Source organism: Microcaecilia unicolor, chromosome 1, assembly GCF_901765095.1.
Source record: "Microcaecilia unicolor chromosome 1, aMicUni1.1, whole genome shotgun sequence".
NCBI classification, from domain to species: Eukaryota; Metazoa; Chordata; class Amphibia; order Gymnophiona; family Siphonopidae; genus Microcaecilia; species Microcaecilia unicolor.
Window position 1 is genome coordinate 769,451,423 of NC_044031.1, and position 20,394 is coordinate 769,471,816.

General features: G+C 43.8%; 1 protein-coding gene across 4 annotated transcripts in view; it reads left to right on the plus strand.

The window, feature by feature from the left end:
• The window catches only part of ADAMTS7 (ADAM metallopeptidase with thrombospondin type 1 motif 7), a 218,563-nt gene that overhangs the window by 38,323 nt on the left and 159,846 nt on the right, over positions 1-20,394 (plus strand). For all 4 annotated transcript variants that reach the window (XM_030189820.1, XM_030189821.1, XM_030189823.1 and 1 more), the window contains exon 3: positions 14,974-15,145. In XM_030189820.1, the coding sequence (XP_030045680.1) occupies positions 14,974-15,145 (172 nt within the window). The remainder of the gene's footprint in view (positions 1-14,973; positions 15,146-20,394) is intronic.

Genomic DNA, 20,394 nt, shown 5'->3' on the forward strand with positions numbered 1-20,394 from the left:
CAGAGACTAGGGGGACACTCCATGAAGTTATATAGTATAGTTACATAGTAGAATTTTTAAAGCAAATGGGTGAAAATATTTTTTTCACTCAATATATAGTTAAACTCTGGAACTCATTGGTGGAGCAAGTGGTAAAAGCAGTTAATGTGCTTGGGTTTAAGACAGGTTTGGACAAATTCCTGGAGGAAAAGTCTATAAACCATTATCAAGGTAGTAGACCTGGGGAAAGCTACTTAAGTAACATGGACTCTTGCCACTTTTTGAGACTCTGACAGGTACCTGTAACCTAGACTTGCCACTGTTGGAAACAGGATACTGGGCTAAATGGCCCCTTGGTCTGACTCAGTATGGCCATTCAGGTAATCTTATGTGGTTCTATTTCCGCCTTTCTTGAAACTCGTTAGATGTAAAGTGGTTTCTATTGAGTGTTTCCTGTGTTCTCTGTTTACTGCTACTGGAAAAAACAACAACTGTCTCCTCCTGATAAAATTATGCATTAAAGAATCTCAAAAACCCCCCACCTGAAAACTCTCTCCTCCTGTTCTTTCTTCCTGTTCTGTCCTTGATACTTTAGCTCCTGCATTGTCCAAATAACAAGGGCAACTACAACTCTCAACTGGTTAGTTCCCCTATTTAGTTATTAGGTTTTATTTACTGCCTTTTTGAAGAAATTCACCCAAGACGGTGTTCAGCATGATAATTCCCCTGCCCCCTTTGCTTACAGAGTGTTTTGACTTGTTTCCATTTTTTCATTGAAGCCTTTGACAGTTCTGTTAATATCTATTTGTTGTCTTATTTCTATTCTTTCCTTCCTGGATTCCTGAGCACAAAATCTGTGGTTAAGCTGTTCACACCTTTCTGTCTGTTAACACTATGGAATCCTTTTAATTTGGTTTGAGAGCTTCCAACGCCACTGAATCCATTTCATAGTAACACAGTAGATGACAACAGATAAAGACCCGCACGATCCATCCAGTTTGCCCAACAAGGAGGCCAGAGCCACACCCATCATTCTGTGCGGGCAACAGTCACCCATGCTTAAACACTGATTGGCAATTCTCCACCAGCCAAACATGACGGAGTCTTGGTTCTACCATCTATCATCCCCAAGTATTGCTGATGGTAGTCAACTAATCAAGATGTCTTCCCCTCCGCCCTGAGTTGCACAGTACTTTTACTTGCAGTACTTGAACATAAAGTGATCTACAATACTGGATTTGTTGAAGCTTCATCTGTCTTGTTCACAGTCTATCTGGCATCGGCCTTGGTTCCCCCATGCTGGATTTGATGAATCTTTGTCTTTTGCCATTTGCGGGAGACAGACCATAGAAGTCTATTTGACCGGCCTTAGTTGCCACTACTCTTGCTCAATATAACACATCAACAGCCATGTTGTGCTTCCACCCTCTTTCTATTTAGGCATCCCCCATGCATTTTTTAATTCTCTCACCATTTTTGACTCTACAGCCTCTCCTGGAAGAGTGTTCCAGGCATCTGCTACCTTCTCTGTGACATTACTCTTAAATCTACCCTCCTGCGACCTTAATTCATGTTCTCTAGTTCTACCACCCCTATGTCTGTGGAAGAGATTTGTTTGTATCATACCTTTCAAGCACTTAAATGTCTGTATCATATCACCTCTCTCTTTCTCTCCTTTTGAGGTCCTTCAGCCTCTTTGCACAAACCCAATTCCCTGTTTGTCCCCTTCTGAACTGCCTCTTTTTTTAAATATCCTTCAAAAGATATGGCCTACAAAACTGGACATAGTACTCCAAGTGGAGGAAATCTAATAATAAATATAAATGCTCAGATCAGGAGAAGAGAATAAAAAAAGCTTCAGCTAGTGAGAAAATACTTTTAACGCTGTACACTGTGCCCCTCAAAGGCTTTTAGGAAGAATGTGCTTTCAGTAATAATGATTCAGTACCTAATATGAAAGGAAGTTGATTCCAAAACTGGGATGTTAACTCCTCAAAAAGCTGATTCTTGTGAGACTACTCAGCAGTTGACCCCTCAGCTCCCCTGTTCCCTCTCCCCTTTCTCTGGACAGGCCTGTGATTGCTTCTCCTCTTACCTAAGTCTTCTGTTAGTGTCCTTGTCAATATCTTGTATTCTGACCTATTTTGTTAATAATGAACCAAGTTCTGGTCATGCTGCAGTTACTTTCTCCTTATTTGCTCATGGCCTGGCCATCTCATAGCCTGTTTCTGTTCTCATGGCTTCGGCGCCCTCTCACGTCCTGTTTCTGTTCTCATGGCTTCGGCGCTCTCTCATGTCTCTTTCTGTACTGGTGTTCTGGGCTCTCTCTCATATCCTGTTTCTATACTCATGTCTTGGGCGCTCTCTCATGTCTCTTACTGTACTGGTGATCTGGGCGCTCTCTCTTGTCCTGTTTCTATTCTAATGTCTTAGGTGCTGTCTCGTGTCTCTTTCTGTACTGGTGTTCTGGGCGCTCTCTCATATCCTGTTTGTATTCTCATGGCTTGGGCGCTCTCTCATGTCTCTTTCTGTACTGGTGTTCAGGGCGCTCTCTCATATCCTGTTTCTATACTCATGGCTTGGGTTCTCTCTCATGTCTCTTTGTGTTCTGCGCGCTCTGTCATATCCTGTTTCTGTTCTCATGGCTTGGGCGCTCTCTCTTATCCTGTTTCTATACTCATGCCTTGGGCACTCTCTCATGTCTCTTTCTGTACTGGTGTTCTGCGTGCTCACTCATATCCTGTTTCTATACTTGTGTCTTGGATGCTCTCACATGTCTCTTTCTGTACTTGGGACCTGGGAGCTCTCTCATCTGTGTTTTGTACTCATATCTCAGGTTTACTTTTCCTCCCTTGGGTGCTCTGAACACTGTTTGCTGATGGCACTGGGATCTGCCTTTTTCTCATCCTCCTAATGTTGTCTTCTCACCCTTTTTCTTGTCTCTGTTCAGGGTAGGATTAAGACATAGGCAGAGCCAGTATTTTAGGAGATGGGTTTTCAGTGTGTAATTTTCTCAGCCAAGCAAGTGGCTAAGCAAATAAAGGCCAAAGAGTTGGCGTTCATGAAATACAGAAAAACTCAAGAAGAGGAACACGGAGAGGAATACCGGATGAAACTGAAAGAAGCCAAGAGAGAGATATGTCTGGCGAAAGCGCAAGTGGAAGAAAAAATGGCTAGAAATGTAAGGAGGGGTGACAAAAATTTCTTCAGGTATATTAGTGAAAGGAGGAAGACTAAAAAGGGAATTGTGAGACTGAAAGATGCTGCGAACCGCTATATAGATATTGATGAAGAAAAAGCAAATTTGCTAAATAGATATTTTTGTTCTGTTTTCACTGAAGAAAATCCTGGAGAAGGACCACGATTGACTGGCAAAAGTACATATGAGAATGGAGTGGATATAGTACCGTTCACAGAAAAGAGTGTATATGAACAACTTGAAAATCTAAAGGTGGACGGGATCTACCCCAGGATATTGAGGAAGCTCAGAGAGGTTCTGGTGGGTCCTCTTAAAGATTTGTTTAATAAATCCTTGGAGACGGGAGAGGTTCCGTGGGATTGGAGAACAGCGGACGTGGTCCCTCTTCACAAAAGTGGTGATAAGGAAGAAGCTGGAGACTACAGGCCGGTAAGCCTCACTTCGATTATTGGAAAAGTAATGGAAGCGATGCTGAAGGAAAGGATAGTGAATTTCCTACAAGCCAATAAGTTGCAAGATCCGAGACAACATGGTTTTACCAAAGGTAAATCGTGCCAAACGAATGTCATTGAATTCTTTGACTGGGTGACCGGAGAATTGAATCAAGGATGTGCTATAGATGTAATCTACTTAGACTTCAGCAAAGCTTTTGACACGGTTCCCCTCAGGAGGCTCTTGAATAAATTTGACAGGCTGAAGATAGGACCCATCATGGTGAACTGAATTAGGAACTGGTTGACGGACAGATGCCAGAGGGTGGTGGTTAATGGAATTCACTCGGATGAGGGAAAGGTGAGTAGTGGAGTGTCTCAGGGATCGGTGCTGGGGCCGATTCTGTTCAGTATATTTGTGAGTGACATTGCCGAAGGGTTAGAAGGTAAAGTTTGTCTTTTTGCGGATGATACCAAGATTTGTAACAAAGTGGACACCCCGGAGGGAGTGGAAAACATGAAAAAGGATCTGCAGAAGCTAGAAGAATGGTCTAATGTTTGGCAATTAAAATTCAATGTGAAGCAATGCAAAGTGATGCACTTAGGGAGAAGAAATCCACGGGAGACGTATGTGTTAGGCGGTGAGAGTCTGATATGTACAGGCAGGGAGAGGGATCTTGGGGTGATAGTATCCAAGGATCTGAAGGCGACGAAACAGTGTGACAAGGTGGTGGCCGTAGCCAGAAGGTTACTAGGCTGTATAGAGAGAGGTGTGACCAGCAGAAGAAAAGAGGTGTTGATGCCCCTGTACAAGTCGTTGGTGAGGTCCCACCTGGAGTATTGTGTTCAGTTTTGGAGGCCGTATCTTGCTAAGGATGTAAAAAGAATTGAAGCGGTGCAAAGAAAAGCTACGAGAATGGTATGGGATTTGCGTTACAAGACGTATGAAGAGAGACTTGCTGACGTGAAGATGTATACCCTGGAGGAAAGGAGAAATAGGGGTGATATGATACAGACATTCAAATATTTGAAAGGTATTAGTCTGCAAACAAACCTTTTCCAGAGACGGGAAGGCAGTAGAACTAGAGGACATGAAATGAGATTGAAGGGGGGGCAGACTCAAGAAAAATGTCAGGAAGTATTTTTTCACGGAGAGAGTGGTGGATACTTGAAATTTGGGATAAACATAGAGGAATCCTGTTCAGAAGAAATGGATCCTCATAAGCTTATCAGAGATTAGATGGCAGCACCTGTGGTTGGGAGGCAGGGCTAGTGCTGGGCAGACTTCTACGGTCAGTGCCCTGAAAATGGCAGATACAAATCAAGGTCAGGTATACACATAAAGTAGCACATATGAGTTTATCTTGTTGGCCAGACTGCATGGACCGTACAGGTCTCTTTCTGCCGTCACCTACTCTGTTACTATCAGGCTTATTTTCGAAAGTGATCGCCGGCCATTTCTCGACATAAATCGAAGATGGCCGGCGATCTCTCAAAAGCGGCGAAATCGGTATAATCGAAAGTGGCTTTTTTGACAGCATCGCCACTTTCCCGTCGCCTCGCCGGTGAAAGTTCAAGGGGGCGTGTCGGCGGCGTAGCGAAGGTGGGACATGGGCGGGCATGGGCGTGGCTACCAGATAGCCGGCTTTCGTGGATAATGGAAAAAAAAAAGGCGTTAAGCAGTATTTCGCCGGTTTACTTGGTCCTTTTATTTTCACGACCAAGCCTCAAAAAGGTGCCCCAACTGACCATATGACCACCGGAGGGAATGGGGGATGACCTCCCTGTACTCCCCCAGTGGTCACCAATCCCCTCCCACACTAAAAAAATACAAATCAAAACCTTTTTTTTACCAGCCTGTATGCCAGCCTCAGATGTCATACCCAGCTCCCTGACAGCAGTATGCAAGTCCCTGGAGCAGTTTTTAATGGGTGCAGTGCACTTCACGCAGGCAGACCCAGGTCCATCCCCCCCCTACCTGTTACACTTGTGGTGGTAAATGTTAAGCCCTCCAACCCCCCCACCCCAAAACCAACTCTACCCACATGAAGGTGCCCCCCTTCACCCATAAGGGCTATGGTAATGGTGTAGAATTGTGGGGAGTGGGTTTGGGGGGATTTGGGGGGGCTCAGCACCCAAGGTAAGGGAGCTATGCACCTGGGAGCTTTTTTGGTATTTGTAAAAATGTTTTAGAAATGCCCCCTAGGCTGCTCCGTTGCTGTCCTGGCATGTCAAGGGGACCAGTGCACGACAAATGCTGGCTCCTCCCACGACCAAATGCCTTGGATTTTGCCGGGTTTGAGATGGCCGGCATTTTTTTTCCATTATCGCTGAAAAACAAAACCAGCGATCTCACACCCGGCGAACTCTGGCATTTGGCCGGGCTAAACCGTATTATCGAAAAAAAGATGGTCAGCCATCTTTTTCAATAATATGGTTCCGGCCAGCTGTTGCGCCTCCGACAAAATACATCGCCGGCGATCTATTTCGCCGGCAACGTTCGATTATGCCCCTCCACGTAATTCAGTGGCTCTGAAGGTATATTTTAATTTTGGCAAGTTAGCTGGTGGCAGAAGGAAATGTGAGGACAATGCCCAGGGGGAGGGGACAATAGACAGACCTGGGGGAGGGGGTGGTAGCAGTAGCTGTGTCCTCCCTTCTTTGAAATCAATATGTAAAAGTAGAACTACAATATCTCCTGCATCTATCAATGTATTTTTCTGTCTTTATAAGAAGAATTTTAAGTGTCAGGATAGTCAGGTTTTAAGATTTATAGCCAAGATCGGAAGAGAGTAAGTGCTACGCATGAGAGTCCAGAAAAAAACAGAGGAGTTCAAAGTACCTAATGAGAAGCAGATGGAGTAGATATGAAAAAAGCGCAGCAGTGGAGTCCGGCCAGATTTCTACCGGGTGCAGAGAGATCTGTAACAGTAGTTAAGCAGCTTTCCAGCAGTACACAGATGTGGAAAATCTGCAGATAAATGGATGCCTTCCCTTGGGTCAGGAGCAGTACATATATATGCAAACCACTTTGGTTGTATCACAGAAAGGCGGAATATGAAATCCATGGCCATTTACATGTATAAATCTGTGTGGATTTTTTTTCTATAGAGATATGTACGTGTAGCTTCAGAAATCCCAAAATCTGCATGTATATTCAATCTCCGCCCCTATCCTGCTCCAGGGAACACGTCCTCAATATGCACGTTCACCGACATGTACATTGGCTGTATCCACATATGTGTTGGGCAGTTTTGCAGAGTCCCATGTGCACAGATATAGCCTTGCTTTCCATGTAGAAATGCCTTGGAGAATTATCCCACAGAGGGCAGTATTGAGAACAGCACAGAGAGATGGGGTAAAAGACAGGATGGGCAACTCATGCTGGTTAAAGAGGATTTATGGATTCATCTAGAGAGGAAGATGACTGGAAATGAACAAGGAGGCTATTATTGGGAAAAGGAACATAAATAATAGACATCAAAAGGCAGAGAATCGATGTGGAGGAGTGGCCTAGTGGTTAGGGTGGTGGACTTTGGTCCTGGGGAACTGAGGAACTGAGTTCAATTCCCGGCACAGGCAGCTCCTTGTGACTCTGGGCAAGTCACTTAACCCTCCATTGCCTGTCGCATTGAGCCTGCCATGAGTGGGAAAGCGCGGGATACAAATGTAACAAAAAATAAAAATAAAATGTTACGAAAATGATGCAGCTGAAGACAAAAAAAAAGGAGATGGACATGATGGTACTGTGAAGAGAAAGAGATGGATCCGAGTAATCCCTGAAGGCAAGGAGATGAAGTGAAAAGAGGGGCAAGCTGAAAAAGAGGAGGTCGAGTTTAAAGAGGGGAGAACAGGTCCAGGCATAGATGAGGACATATGTGGTTCTGATTGCACTAAGAAGCTGTATTCACTAGCTCCCCCTGTCCACTGGAGGACTATAAGCACAGGGGCTGGGAAGAAGAGAGACCTCTGTAGGTTCCCCATCACCACCACCACCACCACCACACAGCCAGCACCTCTCTTATGATGCTGGGGGTTATTTTAGAAACATCTCCATGTGGAAGTAGCAGCATTTTACATTTACTTTATTTATTTATTTATTAGATTGTATTTACTGCCATTTTGAAGGAATTCACTCAAGGCAGTTTACAGTAAGAATGAATCAAACATGAGCAATAGACAATTACAGCAGTAAAAATATTCAAATAACAATACAAAGTATGGCATACTTACTTACAATGTCAACACAATACATAATAGAACATTTTAATTGATAGTGAAGGGTAAAGCAAATTTGTAACATATAGATAGGTAAGAAAGTAGGAAGAGTTAGAACGTAAGGTGATTGATTTAAAGAAAGTTGCACATGAGGTCAGAGAAATGGTTAAATGTTATCTCAGCTAGGGTAGGAGTGGATAAACATGTCCTGCTGCAGTATGTGCAGCCCCAGTCAATCCTTGTGTGTGTGAGTGAGACTAACGAGTTAGTTACTTCTTCCAGTAAAGGCCTGGTTGAAGAGCCAAAGTTTCACCTGCTTCCTGAAGTAGAGATAGTTGTGTACATTTCAGAGTGTGGGGGCTACTCCCGAGACTTTAACATACACGCTGATGACCCATCCGACCCTAACGCTTCTAAGTTCCTCACCCTAACGTCCTCCTTCAACCTCCAGCTGTGTTCCACCACCCCTACTCACCGTGACGGCCATTGTCTTGACCTCGTCCTCTCCTCCTCCGGCTCACCCTCCAATTTCCATGCTTCTGCTCTTCCTCTCTCCGATCATCACCTGATCACATTCACACTTCTTCACCCCCCCCCCGCCCCGTCCAACTTTAACCACCACCTCCAGGAATCTCCAGGCTGTTGACCCCCCCACTTTATCCTCTAGTATCTCTAATCTCCTCCCCTCCATCATGTCCTCCGAGACTGTAGACAAAGCGGTCTCCGCTTACAATGCCACTCTCTCCTCTGCTTTGGACACCCTCGCTCCATCCACCTCCCATCCCACAAAGCGTACTAATCCCCAGTCTTGGCTGACCCCTTGCATCCATTACCTTCGCTCCTGCACCCGATCCGCTGAACGTCTCTGGAGGAAATCTCGTACCCATTCAGACTTCCTTCACTTCAAATTCATACTATCCTCCTTCCATTCCTCCCTATTCTATGCAAAACAGGACTATTACACCCAATTGACCAATTCTCTCAGCTCCAACCCTCATCGTCCCTTCACCACCCTTAACTCCCTCCTCAAAGAGCCCCCCGCTCCCACTCCCCCTTCACTCTCTCCTCAATCACTGGCTGACTACTTCCGTGACAAGGTGCAAAAGATCAACCTTGAGTTCACTACCAAGCCACCACCTCCTCTTCACCCTTTAACCCTCTCCCACAACCAACCAACCCAGGCCTCTTTCTCCTCCTTTCCTGAGATCACCGAGGATGAAACCTCCCGCCTTCTTTCCTCCTCGAAATGCACCACCTGTTCCTCCGATCCCATTCCCACCAACCTACTTAACACCATCTCCCATACTGTCACCCCCTCCATCTGTCGCATCCTTAACCTTTCTCTCTCCACTGCAACTGTCCCTGACACCTTCAAGCATGCCATAGTCACACCTCTCCTAAAAAAAACCATCACTTGACCCTACCTGCCCCTCCAACTACCGCCCCATCTCTCTCCTACCCTTCCTCTCCAAAATACTTGAGCGCGCCGTTCACAGACGCTGCCTTGATTTTCTCTCCTCTCATGCCATCCTCGATCCACTTCAATCCGGTTTTCGCCCTCTACACTCGACAGGAACAGCACTCTCTAAAGTCTGCAACAACCTGCTCCTTGCCAAATCCAGAGGCACTATTCCATCCTCATCCTCCTCGATCTATCCGCCGCGTTTGACACTCTCAATCATGATTTACTTCTTGCCACACTGTCCTCTTTTGGGTTCCAAGGCTCTGTCCTCTCTTGGTTCTCCTCTTATCTCTCCCACCGCACCTTCAGGGTACACTCTCATGGATCTTCCTCCACTCCCATCCCACTATCTGTTGGAGTTCCCCAGGGATCTGTCCTTGGACCCTTTCTCTTCTCAATCTACACCTCTTCCCTAGGCTCACTGATCTCATCTCATGGTTTTCAGTATCATCTTTATGCTGATGACACCCAGCTATATCTCTCCACACCAGACATCACTGCGGAGACCCAGGACAAGGTATCGGCCTGCTTATCCAACATTGCTGCCTGGATGTCCAACCGCCACCTGAAGCTGAACATGTCCAAAACCGAGCTCCTCGTCTTTCCACCTAAACCCACTTCTCCTCTTCCTCCACTCTCTATCTCAGTTGATAACACCCTCATCCTCCCCGTCCCATCTGCCCGCAACCTCGGAGTCATCTTCGACTCCTCCTTCTCCTTCTCCTTCTCTGCGCATATCCAACAGACTGCCAAAACCTGTCGCTTCTTCCTCTTCAACATCAGCAAAATTCGCCCTTTCCTCTCTGAGCACACCACTCGAACTCTCGTCCACGCTCTCATTACCTCTCGCCTTGATTACTGCAACTTACTCCTCACCGGCCTCCCACTTAGCCATCTATCCCCCCTTCAATCCGTTCAGAACACTGCCACACGTCTTATATTCCGCCAGAACCAATATACTCATATCACCCCTCTCCTCAAGTCACTTCACTGGCTTCTGATCAGATACCGCATACAATTCAAGCTTCTCCTCCTTACCTACAAATGCACCCGGTCTGCGGCTCCTCACTACCTCTCTACCCTCATCTCCCCCTATGTTCCCGCCCGTAACCTCCGCTCACAGGACAAATCCCTCCTTTTAGTACCCTTCTCCACCACTGCCAACTCCAGGCTCCGCTCATTCTGCCTTGCCTCACCCTATGCCTGGAACAATCTTCCTCAACCCCTACGCCAAGCCCCCTCCCTACCCATCTTCAAATCTCTGCTTAAAACTCACCTCTTCAATGCTGCTTTCGGCACCTAACCATTTGAGAAATATAGTATGCCCCCCAATCTATCTGCCCTATCAGATTGACTCTACACTTGTCTTTAGAATGTACACCTGTCTTTTAGATTGTAAGCTCCTTGAGCAGGGACTGTCCTTCCATGTTAAATTGTACAGCGCTGCGTAACCCTAGTAGCACTTTAGAAACGTTAAGTAGTAGTAGTAAGGCTCGCTGGATGACCGAGGGGTAAAAGGGGCACTCAGGGAAGACAAAGCCATAGCGGAGAGATTAAATGAAGGAAGATTTGGGAGAGGTACCGGTACCAGAAAAGATATTCAAAGCTGACAAGTAGGAGAAACACTGTAATCTCTATAAACCTGGAAGATGTAATGGTACAATTTGATAAACTGAAGAGTAGAACTATTCTGTAAACCGTATTTAGAGTAAGACACACAACGGATTGAGATTCTGGGGAACTGGGTTCAATTCCCACTGCAGCTCCTGGTGACCTGTGCAAGACACTTAACCCTCCAGGTACTAAAACTTTGATTGTGAGCCCTCTAGGGCCGGAGGAAGTACTTGCATGTAATGTGTACAGGTAGGGTTACCATATGGCTCCAGAAAAAGGAGGACGGATTGAGCCAGCCGGGTTTTACTTCCATTGCTTTCCATTGAAAGCAATGGACAATTACTTCCATTGAAAGCAATTACTTCCATTGAAAGCAATTGCTTTCCATTGAAAGCAATGGAAGTAAAACCCGGCTGGCTCAATCCGTCCTCCTTTTGCTGGAGCCATATGGTAACCCTATGTACAGGGCTGTGTACGTCTAGTAGCGCTATAGAAATGATTAGTAGTAGAAGTTGTGGATGCATTTCAATTAAAACTTAACGCAGAAAAAACACAATGCCTTATACTCACCTCACAACATAATACAAATAAATTCACTACCATAACCACACCAAACGTCTCCCTTCCCGTCTCAAATACACTGAAAATTCTTGGAGTTGATCGAAATCTCACACTCGATACCCACGTGAAGAATACAACTAAGAAGATGTTCCACTCCATGTGGAAACTTAAAAGAGTAAAATCTTTCTTCCCAAGATCCATCTTTCGTAACCTGGTACAGTCAATGGTACTAAGCCACCTGGACTATTGCAACGCACTGTACGCCGGCTGTAAAGAACAAAATGTCAAGAAACTTCAAACAGCCAAGAATACCGCAGCCAGACTCATATTTGGAAAAACAAAATATGAAAGTGCAAAACCCTTAAGAGAGAAATTACACTGGTTCCCACTTAAAGAACGAACCACATTCAAGATCTGCACGATGGTTCATAAAATCATATACGGAGGCGCCCCGACTTACATGCTAGACCTCGTTGACCTACCTCCCAGAAATGCTAAAAGATCTGCCCGCACATTTCTTAATCTACACTTCCCCAGCTGCAAAGGATTAAAATACAGACTAACACATGCTACCAGCTTCTCCTACATAAGCACGCAGCTGTGGAATGCACTACCAATAAATTTGAAAACAATCAACGAAATCACTGACTTTCATAAATCTCTAAAAATCTCTCTCTTCAACAAGGCCTATCATGAGAATATAGCCTAACTATAACACTACACCACCCCACACTTACTCTGAATGACACCTTCTATAACTGTCTGCTTAGTTCTTCTCTGGTATCCTTGTTATCTTTGCAATACCAACTGTATCTTTTACCCTGGAATGGCGATAACAGGTCTTTGTAAGCCACATTGAGCCTGCAAATAGGTTGGAAAATGTGGGATACAAGTGCAATAAGTAAATAAATACCAGTGGCTCCCAAACTTGGTCCTGGAGGCACCCCAGCCAGTCAGGTTTTCAGGATATCCACAATAAATATGAGAGAGATTTGCATGCACTGCCTCCACTTTATCCAAATCTCTCTCTAATGAACATAGAATCCAGCTGTTAGGGGGTAATTCTCTAGAGATCAGCTAAAGTTAGTCACATGTACTTGCTGTTATAAAATATTCTAATGTGAGTCCGCATTTATACACTGAACTAGGTGCCAGCACTTATGCTAGATCAGTGGCTGCTGTAAATGCTTGCTCCTCCCATGCCACACCCTGCCCCTCCCAGGCCCACGCCACGCCCCTTCCCCTCCAAGGCCCACACCACGCCCCTGCCCTTCTCAGGCCCAGACCATGCCCCTTCCCCTCCCAGGCCCACACCACACCCCTGCCCTTCCCAGGCCTATGCCCTTCCCAGTTCCACATCACACCCCTTCCCCTCTCAGGCCCAGGCCATGCCCCTTCCCATCCCAGACCCACACCACGCCCCTGTCCTTCCCAGGCTCACGCCACGCCCATGCCATTCCCAGGCTCATGCCCTTCCCAGGCCCATGCCCTTTCCAGTTCCACATCACACCCCTGCCCCTCCCAGGTCCCTGCCCTATTGCACTTCCACACTGTGGATTTTGTACCCATACTTTGTAACAGCATTGGTGCGTCTAATTGCTATTTAGTGCCAGTTAACCCCAGTTAACACAAATTACAGTTATTAATTGGTTGTTAGCACCAGTTAGCAGCTAATTATGAAATAAAGTTATCTGACACTATAGGCAGATAATACATAGAAAAGGCACCACTTAAACCTGGAATTCAGGTTACTGTCCCAGTCTCTGTTAATGTAATCTGCTTTGAACTAATCGATGTTAGTGGAATATAAGAGAGAAATGTAAGGAGTGGATGAGTGGCCTAATGGTTAGTGCAGTGGTTCAATTCCCACTGTGTCTCCTTGTGACTCTGGGCAAGTCACTTAACCCTCCATTGCCCCTGGTACAAAATAAGTACCTGAATATATGTAAACTGCTTTGAATGTAGTTGCAAAAACCTCAGAAAAGTGGTATATCAAGTCCCATTTCCCTTTCCCTTATGACATCACAATATCAGAAGTGAGACAAGTATCAGACAATCAAGCCATTGTGACATCACTGATGAGGTTGGCTCTTATTGGTGGAATGAGTGGAGGAGTAGCCTAGTGGTTAGTGCAATGGACTTTAAGCCATTGTGACATCACTGATGAGGTTGGCTCTTATTGGTGGAATGAGTGGAGGAGTAGCCTAGTGGTTAGTGCAGTGGACTTTGATCCTGGGGAACTGAGTTCAATTCCCACTGCAGCTCCTTGTGGCTCTGGGCAACTCACTTAACCTGCTATTGCCCCAGGTACAAAATAAGTACCTGAATATATGTAAACTGCTTTGAATGTAGTTGCAAAATACCACAGAAAGGTGGCATGTCAAGTCCCAGTTCCCTTTCCCTATTTGAGATTATACAGGGAATGTTGCTACTCTTTGGGATTCTGGAATGTTGCTACTACTTGAGATTCTGTTGCTACTCTTTGGGATTCTACATGGAATGCTGCTAGTGGAGGAGTAGCCTAGTGGTTAGTGCAGTGGACTTTGATCCTGGGGAACTGAGTTCAATTCCCACTGCTGCCCCTTGTGATCTTGGGCAAGTCATTTAACCCTCCATTGCCCCTGGTACAAAATAAGTACCTGTATATACTATGTAAACCGCTTTGAATGTAGTTGCAAAAGGTGGTATATCAAGTCCCAGTTCCCTTTCCCTATTTGAGATTATACAGGGAATGTTGCTACTCTTTGGGATTCTGGAATGTTGCTACTACTTGAGATTCTGTTGCTACTCTTTGGGATTCTACATGGAATGCTGCTAGTGGAGGAGTAGCCTAGTGGTTAGTGCAGTGGACTTTGATCCTGGGGAACTGAGTTCAATTCCCACTGCTGCCCCTTGTGATCTTGGGCAAGTCACTTAACCCTCCATTGCCCCTGGTACAAAATAAGTACCTGTATATACTATGTAAACCGCTTTGAATGTAGTTGCAAAAGGTGGTATATCAAGTCCCATTTCCCTTTCCCTGTATATAATATATAAACCGCTTTGATTGTAACCACAGAAAGGCAGTGTCTCAAATCCCAGCCCCTTTCCTAATGTAGCTGATAAGCAAGCAAAGAGGAATGAATCCATAGCAGACAGAAAGTGAATGATTGATTCCTAGTACGCTGCATTCTTAGAGAAGGGTGAAAATGAAAAAATAAGGTTAAGTATGACGGGGCTGTACCATGAACAACACTAAGTACTAAAGTGCATAATTTAAATAATATGTGAGCCTGTTACATTCCAGTGAATTTTACCCTGTCTATTCATCTCCTGTGGATTTGGGTTGAATATTTGGATAAACGTAACAGGAGTAAATTTGATCATCTTTCCCTGAACACGGTTTGTTTCTGATTAGAATTTCCCTGAAATTTGGCCTCTGTTTGGGATCTGGTGCTTTCCACACTGCCTTGTGCTTACTTTTTTTTTTTGGTAGGTGTAACAGTGACGTTATGTTTCCCTCTCCACAGATGGGACTGTTCCATCTCTCCGAGGAAGATTATTTTATAGAACCTGTGGAAGTCCTTGAGCCTGGCGCTGACCGTGCACAACCGCATCGCATTTACAGACACCAAGGCGCACATGGGCAAGCCAGAACGGTCCCTAACCAGATAACTGTGATGGAAGGCTGTGGGGTAAAAGGTTTGTTACACCATACCACTCATTATTCTATAGGTAGAGAACAGCAGACTATAATGTATGAGGTATTTATTTTTATTTATTCATTCTTGTATCCCACTATTATCCAAAACAAGTTTCGGTTCAAAGTGGCTTACAATATACATTTTGGTGGAATTACAATAGTGTTGTGCAATGTGGAGAGGGCATCTGTACTTCATGTGGTTATTTATAGAGTTTTTGATGAGATAGATTTGAAGAGAATAAGGTAGTGGTAGCTTTTGTGTTCAGTTGTGCAGTTTTGGTGATCTTTATTCATATAGTTTTTGAAGAGGTAGATTTGAAAGGAAGGCGACGATATCTTTGTGATTAGCTGTAGAATTTTTTGAAGAGGTAGGTTTTCAGTTCTTGATTCTTCTTATGGTTTTTGTTATCGGGTACAACCAGTTGGCACCCTGGTAGCTAAATTCTACTGTGTAGATAGTTTTGTAGATGGTGTTTTTGCAGTTGGGTAGACGTAGGAATAGGTAGTTTCTGAGCTGGCATTTCTTGAGGGTAGTTCAATCATGTTAAGCATATATTCGGGTGCCATTCCAAATAGTATCTTGAAGATTAGTGTACTTGCTTTGAAAAATATTCTTCCTTGACTGGTAGCCAATGTAGTGTTTCAAGCAATGGAGTTGCTCTTTCGTATTTCGATTTCTTGAAAATCAGTCTTGCTGCTGTGTTTTGGACTGTTTGCAGCGATTTTGGTGTGCTTTTCTTGTACCCTACGTATGCTGCATTTCAGTAGTCTAGTTGTGGTAGTATTGTTGATCGGACCAGTATCCGGAAAGATTGTCTAGGGAAATAGTCTCTTATTCTTCTCAGTTTCCATAGTGTTCTGAAGCCTTTTGATGTTACCATTGATATTTGATTGTCCAGTGTTAGATGTTTGTTGAGAACGATTCCTAGTATTTTAAATTGTGTTTCGATGTGGTATGTTTGTTGTTTGATTGTGAATTTTTGGTAGGATGTGAGTTTGTGTGGGCTGGATAGTACTAGGAATTTGGTTTTGTCTCTTTTCAGTTTGAGTTTGAAAGTTGTTGCCCATTCTTCCATGAGGTCCAATCCTTTTTTAATTTTGTTCTGTATGTTTGTGATATTGTTTTGGAAAGATATGAAGATGGTGACGTCGTCTGCTTATATAAATGGGTTGAAACCCATTAATTCCATTTTTTTTCCGAGTGGCGCTATCATTACATTGAACAGTATTGGTGATATTGGCGATCCCTGTGGTATGAAGCAAAGGAAACAGTGGATACAAAAAAGTCCTCTCTCAAGTGGTGTCTTCTTAAACAAGTTCTTTCGCAAGTTGTTTCGCAATAAAGAACTTGTTTAAGAAGACACCACTTGAGAGAGGACTTTTTTGTATCCACTGTTTCCTTTGCTTCGTTGTTCTTCTGTGGAGAGAACACCTTCTGTGTGGGTTGGATCCCTGTGGTACCCCACACTCAGAGATCCATGAGGCTGATTGATTGGTTGGATATCTTTACAATGTAGAATCTGGTCTTTAGGAAGCCTTTGAACTGTGTTGCCACTGCACCACTGATTCCTATGTTGTTCAGTTTAGCTAGCTTCTTGCAAACAGTCTTCTAATAAACTCAAAACCCGGACAAAGCCATATAATATTAGCTACCAACAAATTTTCTACAGGTTAACATTATTATTCAGTCATTCAGTTACTGAACCTGTACATCCCTGTGTCATAGCCAGGAATCCCACTTGTCCACGGCTTGAAGAATGTGGTGTTCCTGCGATCAAGCATTAATAACACCTTCCGAATATCACCCTTCAACAAGTGTGCCTTGTTTCGCCAAATTTCTGGCTACCTCAGGAAGGGCACAACTTCAAAACAACAAACCTTTTAGTCCAAAGTACTGGCTTCAAAAGATGGCTTTGTCTGGGTTTTGAGTTTGTTAGGCTTTTGTGTGTGTGTGTATGCTGGGGGGGGGGGGGGTGTCCCTGCTTATAGAATTGAAAGTGTGTAGTCTAGATCGGGGTTTCCCATGAAAGTCGGTTTGTTTATTGTGTCTCTCACTTGTTTTGGGTTTTAGGAGTAAAAGTTTTTTAAATCATCCGATTTTCTCATGTAAGTACGAGTTTTTGCGGATGATTCTGGAACCAATGATAATAACTCACTCCTAAATTTGATAGTGGTAAGTCTTATACTGTTTGTATTTTCCCTATCTGGAGCTCTGAGGTTCCGGTTGTGTAAATTCCGATTACGGATTTCCTGATTGAAATCTTTCCAGTACAAGGGGGAGACACACACAAACTAACTTTTTCAAACTTCTTAGAGTATTTGGATTATGTGGTGATTAAGTTTGAAAATCCCTGTTTAATTGTAGAGTTTGAGAAATCCTATATAATAAAAAGCACCTCCGACATTCTGAAGCTGACTCTGTGGCACTTTAGGGTTCGTAAGTCTGTAGTTCAGCGTTTCATTGGCTCTCACTATCCCTGCCCTCACCAATCGGACAGAGCGGAACTTGGAGGAGGGAAGTGGAGTGGATTGAATCTCTAACAAACCATCATATACAGGGAGGTACGAACATCAGTGGAGGCAAAAGGGAAGACAAACATTTAATCACTTTGTCACTCACACACAGACAACTCAATCACTCTGTGTATCTCTCTCTTACACTGTCTGTAAAACACACGGTCACTCTCAGTCTCTCACATGGGCAACTGTATGTTGCATTCTCAGGAGTAAGGAGCTCTTCTGATGTGATTGAAGGGCCTGAACAAGGAAAACTTTTACCACATTGTAACACAGTTTACACAAAAAATATTTTATATAAAGAAATCTTACACATGTAAACAACAATTATATTCAGAATACAACCGTGGAAACATTAATGGCAGGAACTCATTACATTGCTAGCGCCCGTTTCATTGCGCTAAGAAACAGGCTTTTTTTACTAGTAAATAAATAAAATATCAAAAACAAAGTACAAAAGAATGGCAGCATACAAGGGGTAAGAATTCTGTAGGCACAACCCAACGGTCAAAAATTGCCAGCAGGCTTATATATTAAACAAAAAAAAGTGATGATATCAAACGGTTAACATGGAGGTCCCCCACCAATCACAGAAAACCTTTTCTATGAGATTCAAAATCATAACATAGAAGTCAACTTTTCAAAATTATTGGGGTGGCTAAACCCAATGTAAATTACCCCTTCTTAGACACAGTTAAGGGGTTTTCTCAATATTGAGGTGCTCAAGCACCTACAGAGCTGGCTCCTATGATGAATCATAATGAACTCCATTCAATCATTCCAGTTGCTATTGTGTATCTGGATTTTCAAAAGGCGTTTGACAAAGTACCTCATGAAAGACTCCAGAGGAAATTAGAGAGTCATGGGATAGGAGGTAGGTGGATTAAAAACTGGTTAAAAGATAGAAAACAGAGAGTAGAGTTAAAAGCATTAATATCTTAGCGATATTATTTGAATGTTTTAATTGTGTGCTTATTAGATACTCCATTGCTATTATGCTTACATCGTATTATTTGAATTTCAGTGCTGTTAAATGTGTATATTTTCATGGTAGTCTTATTATTAGGTTTTAATTTGCTGTTTTCAAGTTTCCTCTCTCATTGTATTTATGTTTATACTTGTACATTTTACTATTGTTATGCTGCTAACAGAATTGTAATTTTGATGTTAAACTGTACCTACTGTACACCGCCTTGGGTGAATCTCTTCACAAAGGCAGTTAATAAATCCCAATAAATAAAAAAGATAAATAAGAGGCCACAAATCGTCTACAAGATGACCAACTTGCACTCAATGGGAAACTAAGGGAGCCTCCTCACCATGATTTCGTAAACAGCTTAAATGTTCTACAATGCGAGTCGTAATTGCTCACCATGTTTGTCCTATATAAAACAGGCATGGGCACTGAATACAGTATATCACAGGTTGAAGAATGTTTAAACCAGTACTGTTTTCTTATGTGTGGATAGCACATAAAAGTAGCTTCAATAGCAAAACAACAGTAGATACAATGGCCACACATAACGCCCTTTAGGAGTCAATCCAGCTGTTTCATCTGGCAGCAGAAAGGAATTGGTGAGCAAATCACCCAAATTCCTACCGTGTGATATCCTTAAAACAACAATAACATTGAAGCACATGCCAATGATTCAAAATGGCTCTCCATATTATAAATGCTCTTGAAGAGTCTGGAACAACACATACCACAGAGGTATTAACTGCAGGAGATTGAGGTTGTAGAAGCCAACAACGTTCAGCATAATATGCCCTTTTAAGAGCATGCATAACCACATTATAAGGTTATATTTAATTTGAAGCCGGAGAAGTCTCCAAATTCAGTAGAACTCATAGTAACATAGTAGATGACGGCAGAAAAAGACCTGCGCGGTCCATCCAGTCTGCCCAACAAGATAAACTCACATGTGCTACTTTTTGTGTATACCTTACCTTGATTTGTACCTGTCCTTTTCCGGGCACAGACCATATAAGTCTGCCCAGCACTATCCCCGCCTCCCAACCACCAGCCCCGCCTCCCACCACCGGTTCTGGCACAGACTGTATAAGTCTACCCAGCACCATCTCCGTCTCCCGCCACCGGCTTTGCCACCCAATCTCGTCTAAGCTCCTTAGGATCCATTCCTTCTGAGCAGAATTCCTTTATGTTTATCCCACGCATGTTTGAATTCCATTACCGTTTTCATTTCCACCACCTCCCGCGGGAGGGCATTCCAAGCATCCACCACTCTGTCCATGAAAAAATACTTCCTGACATTTTTCTTGAGTCTGCCCCCCTTCAATCTCATTTCATGTCCTCTCGTTCTACTGCCTTCGCATCTCCGGAAAAGGTTCGTTTGCGGATTAATACCTTTCAAATATTTGAACGTCTGTATCATATCACCCCTGTTTCTCCTTTCCTCCAGAGTGTACATGTTCAGATCTGCAAGTCTCTCCTCATACGCCTTGTAACGCAAATCCCATACCATCCTCGTAGCTTTTCTTTGCACCGCTTCAATTCTTTTTACATCCTTAACAAGATACGGCCTCCAGAATTGAACACAATACTCCAGGTGGGGCCTCACCAACAACTTAAACAGGGGCATCAACACCCCCTTTCTTCTGCTGGTCACACCTCTCTCTATACAGCCTAACAACCTTCTAGCTAGGGCCACCGCCTTGTCACACTGTTTCATCGCCTTCAAATCCTCAGATACTATCACCCCAAGATCCCTCT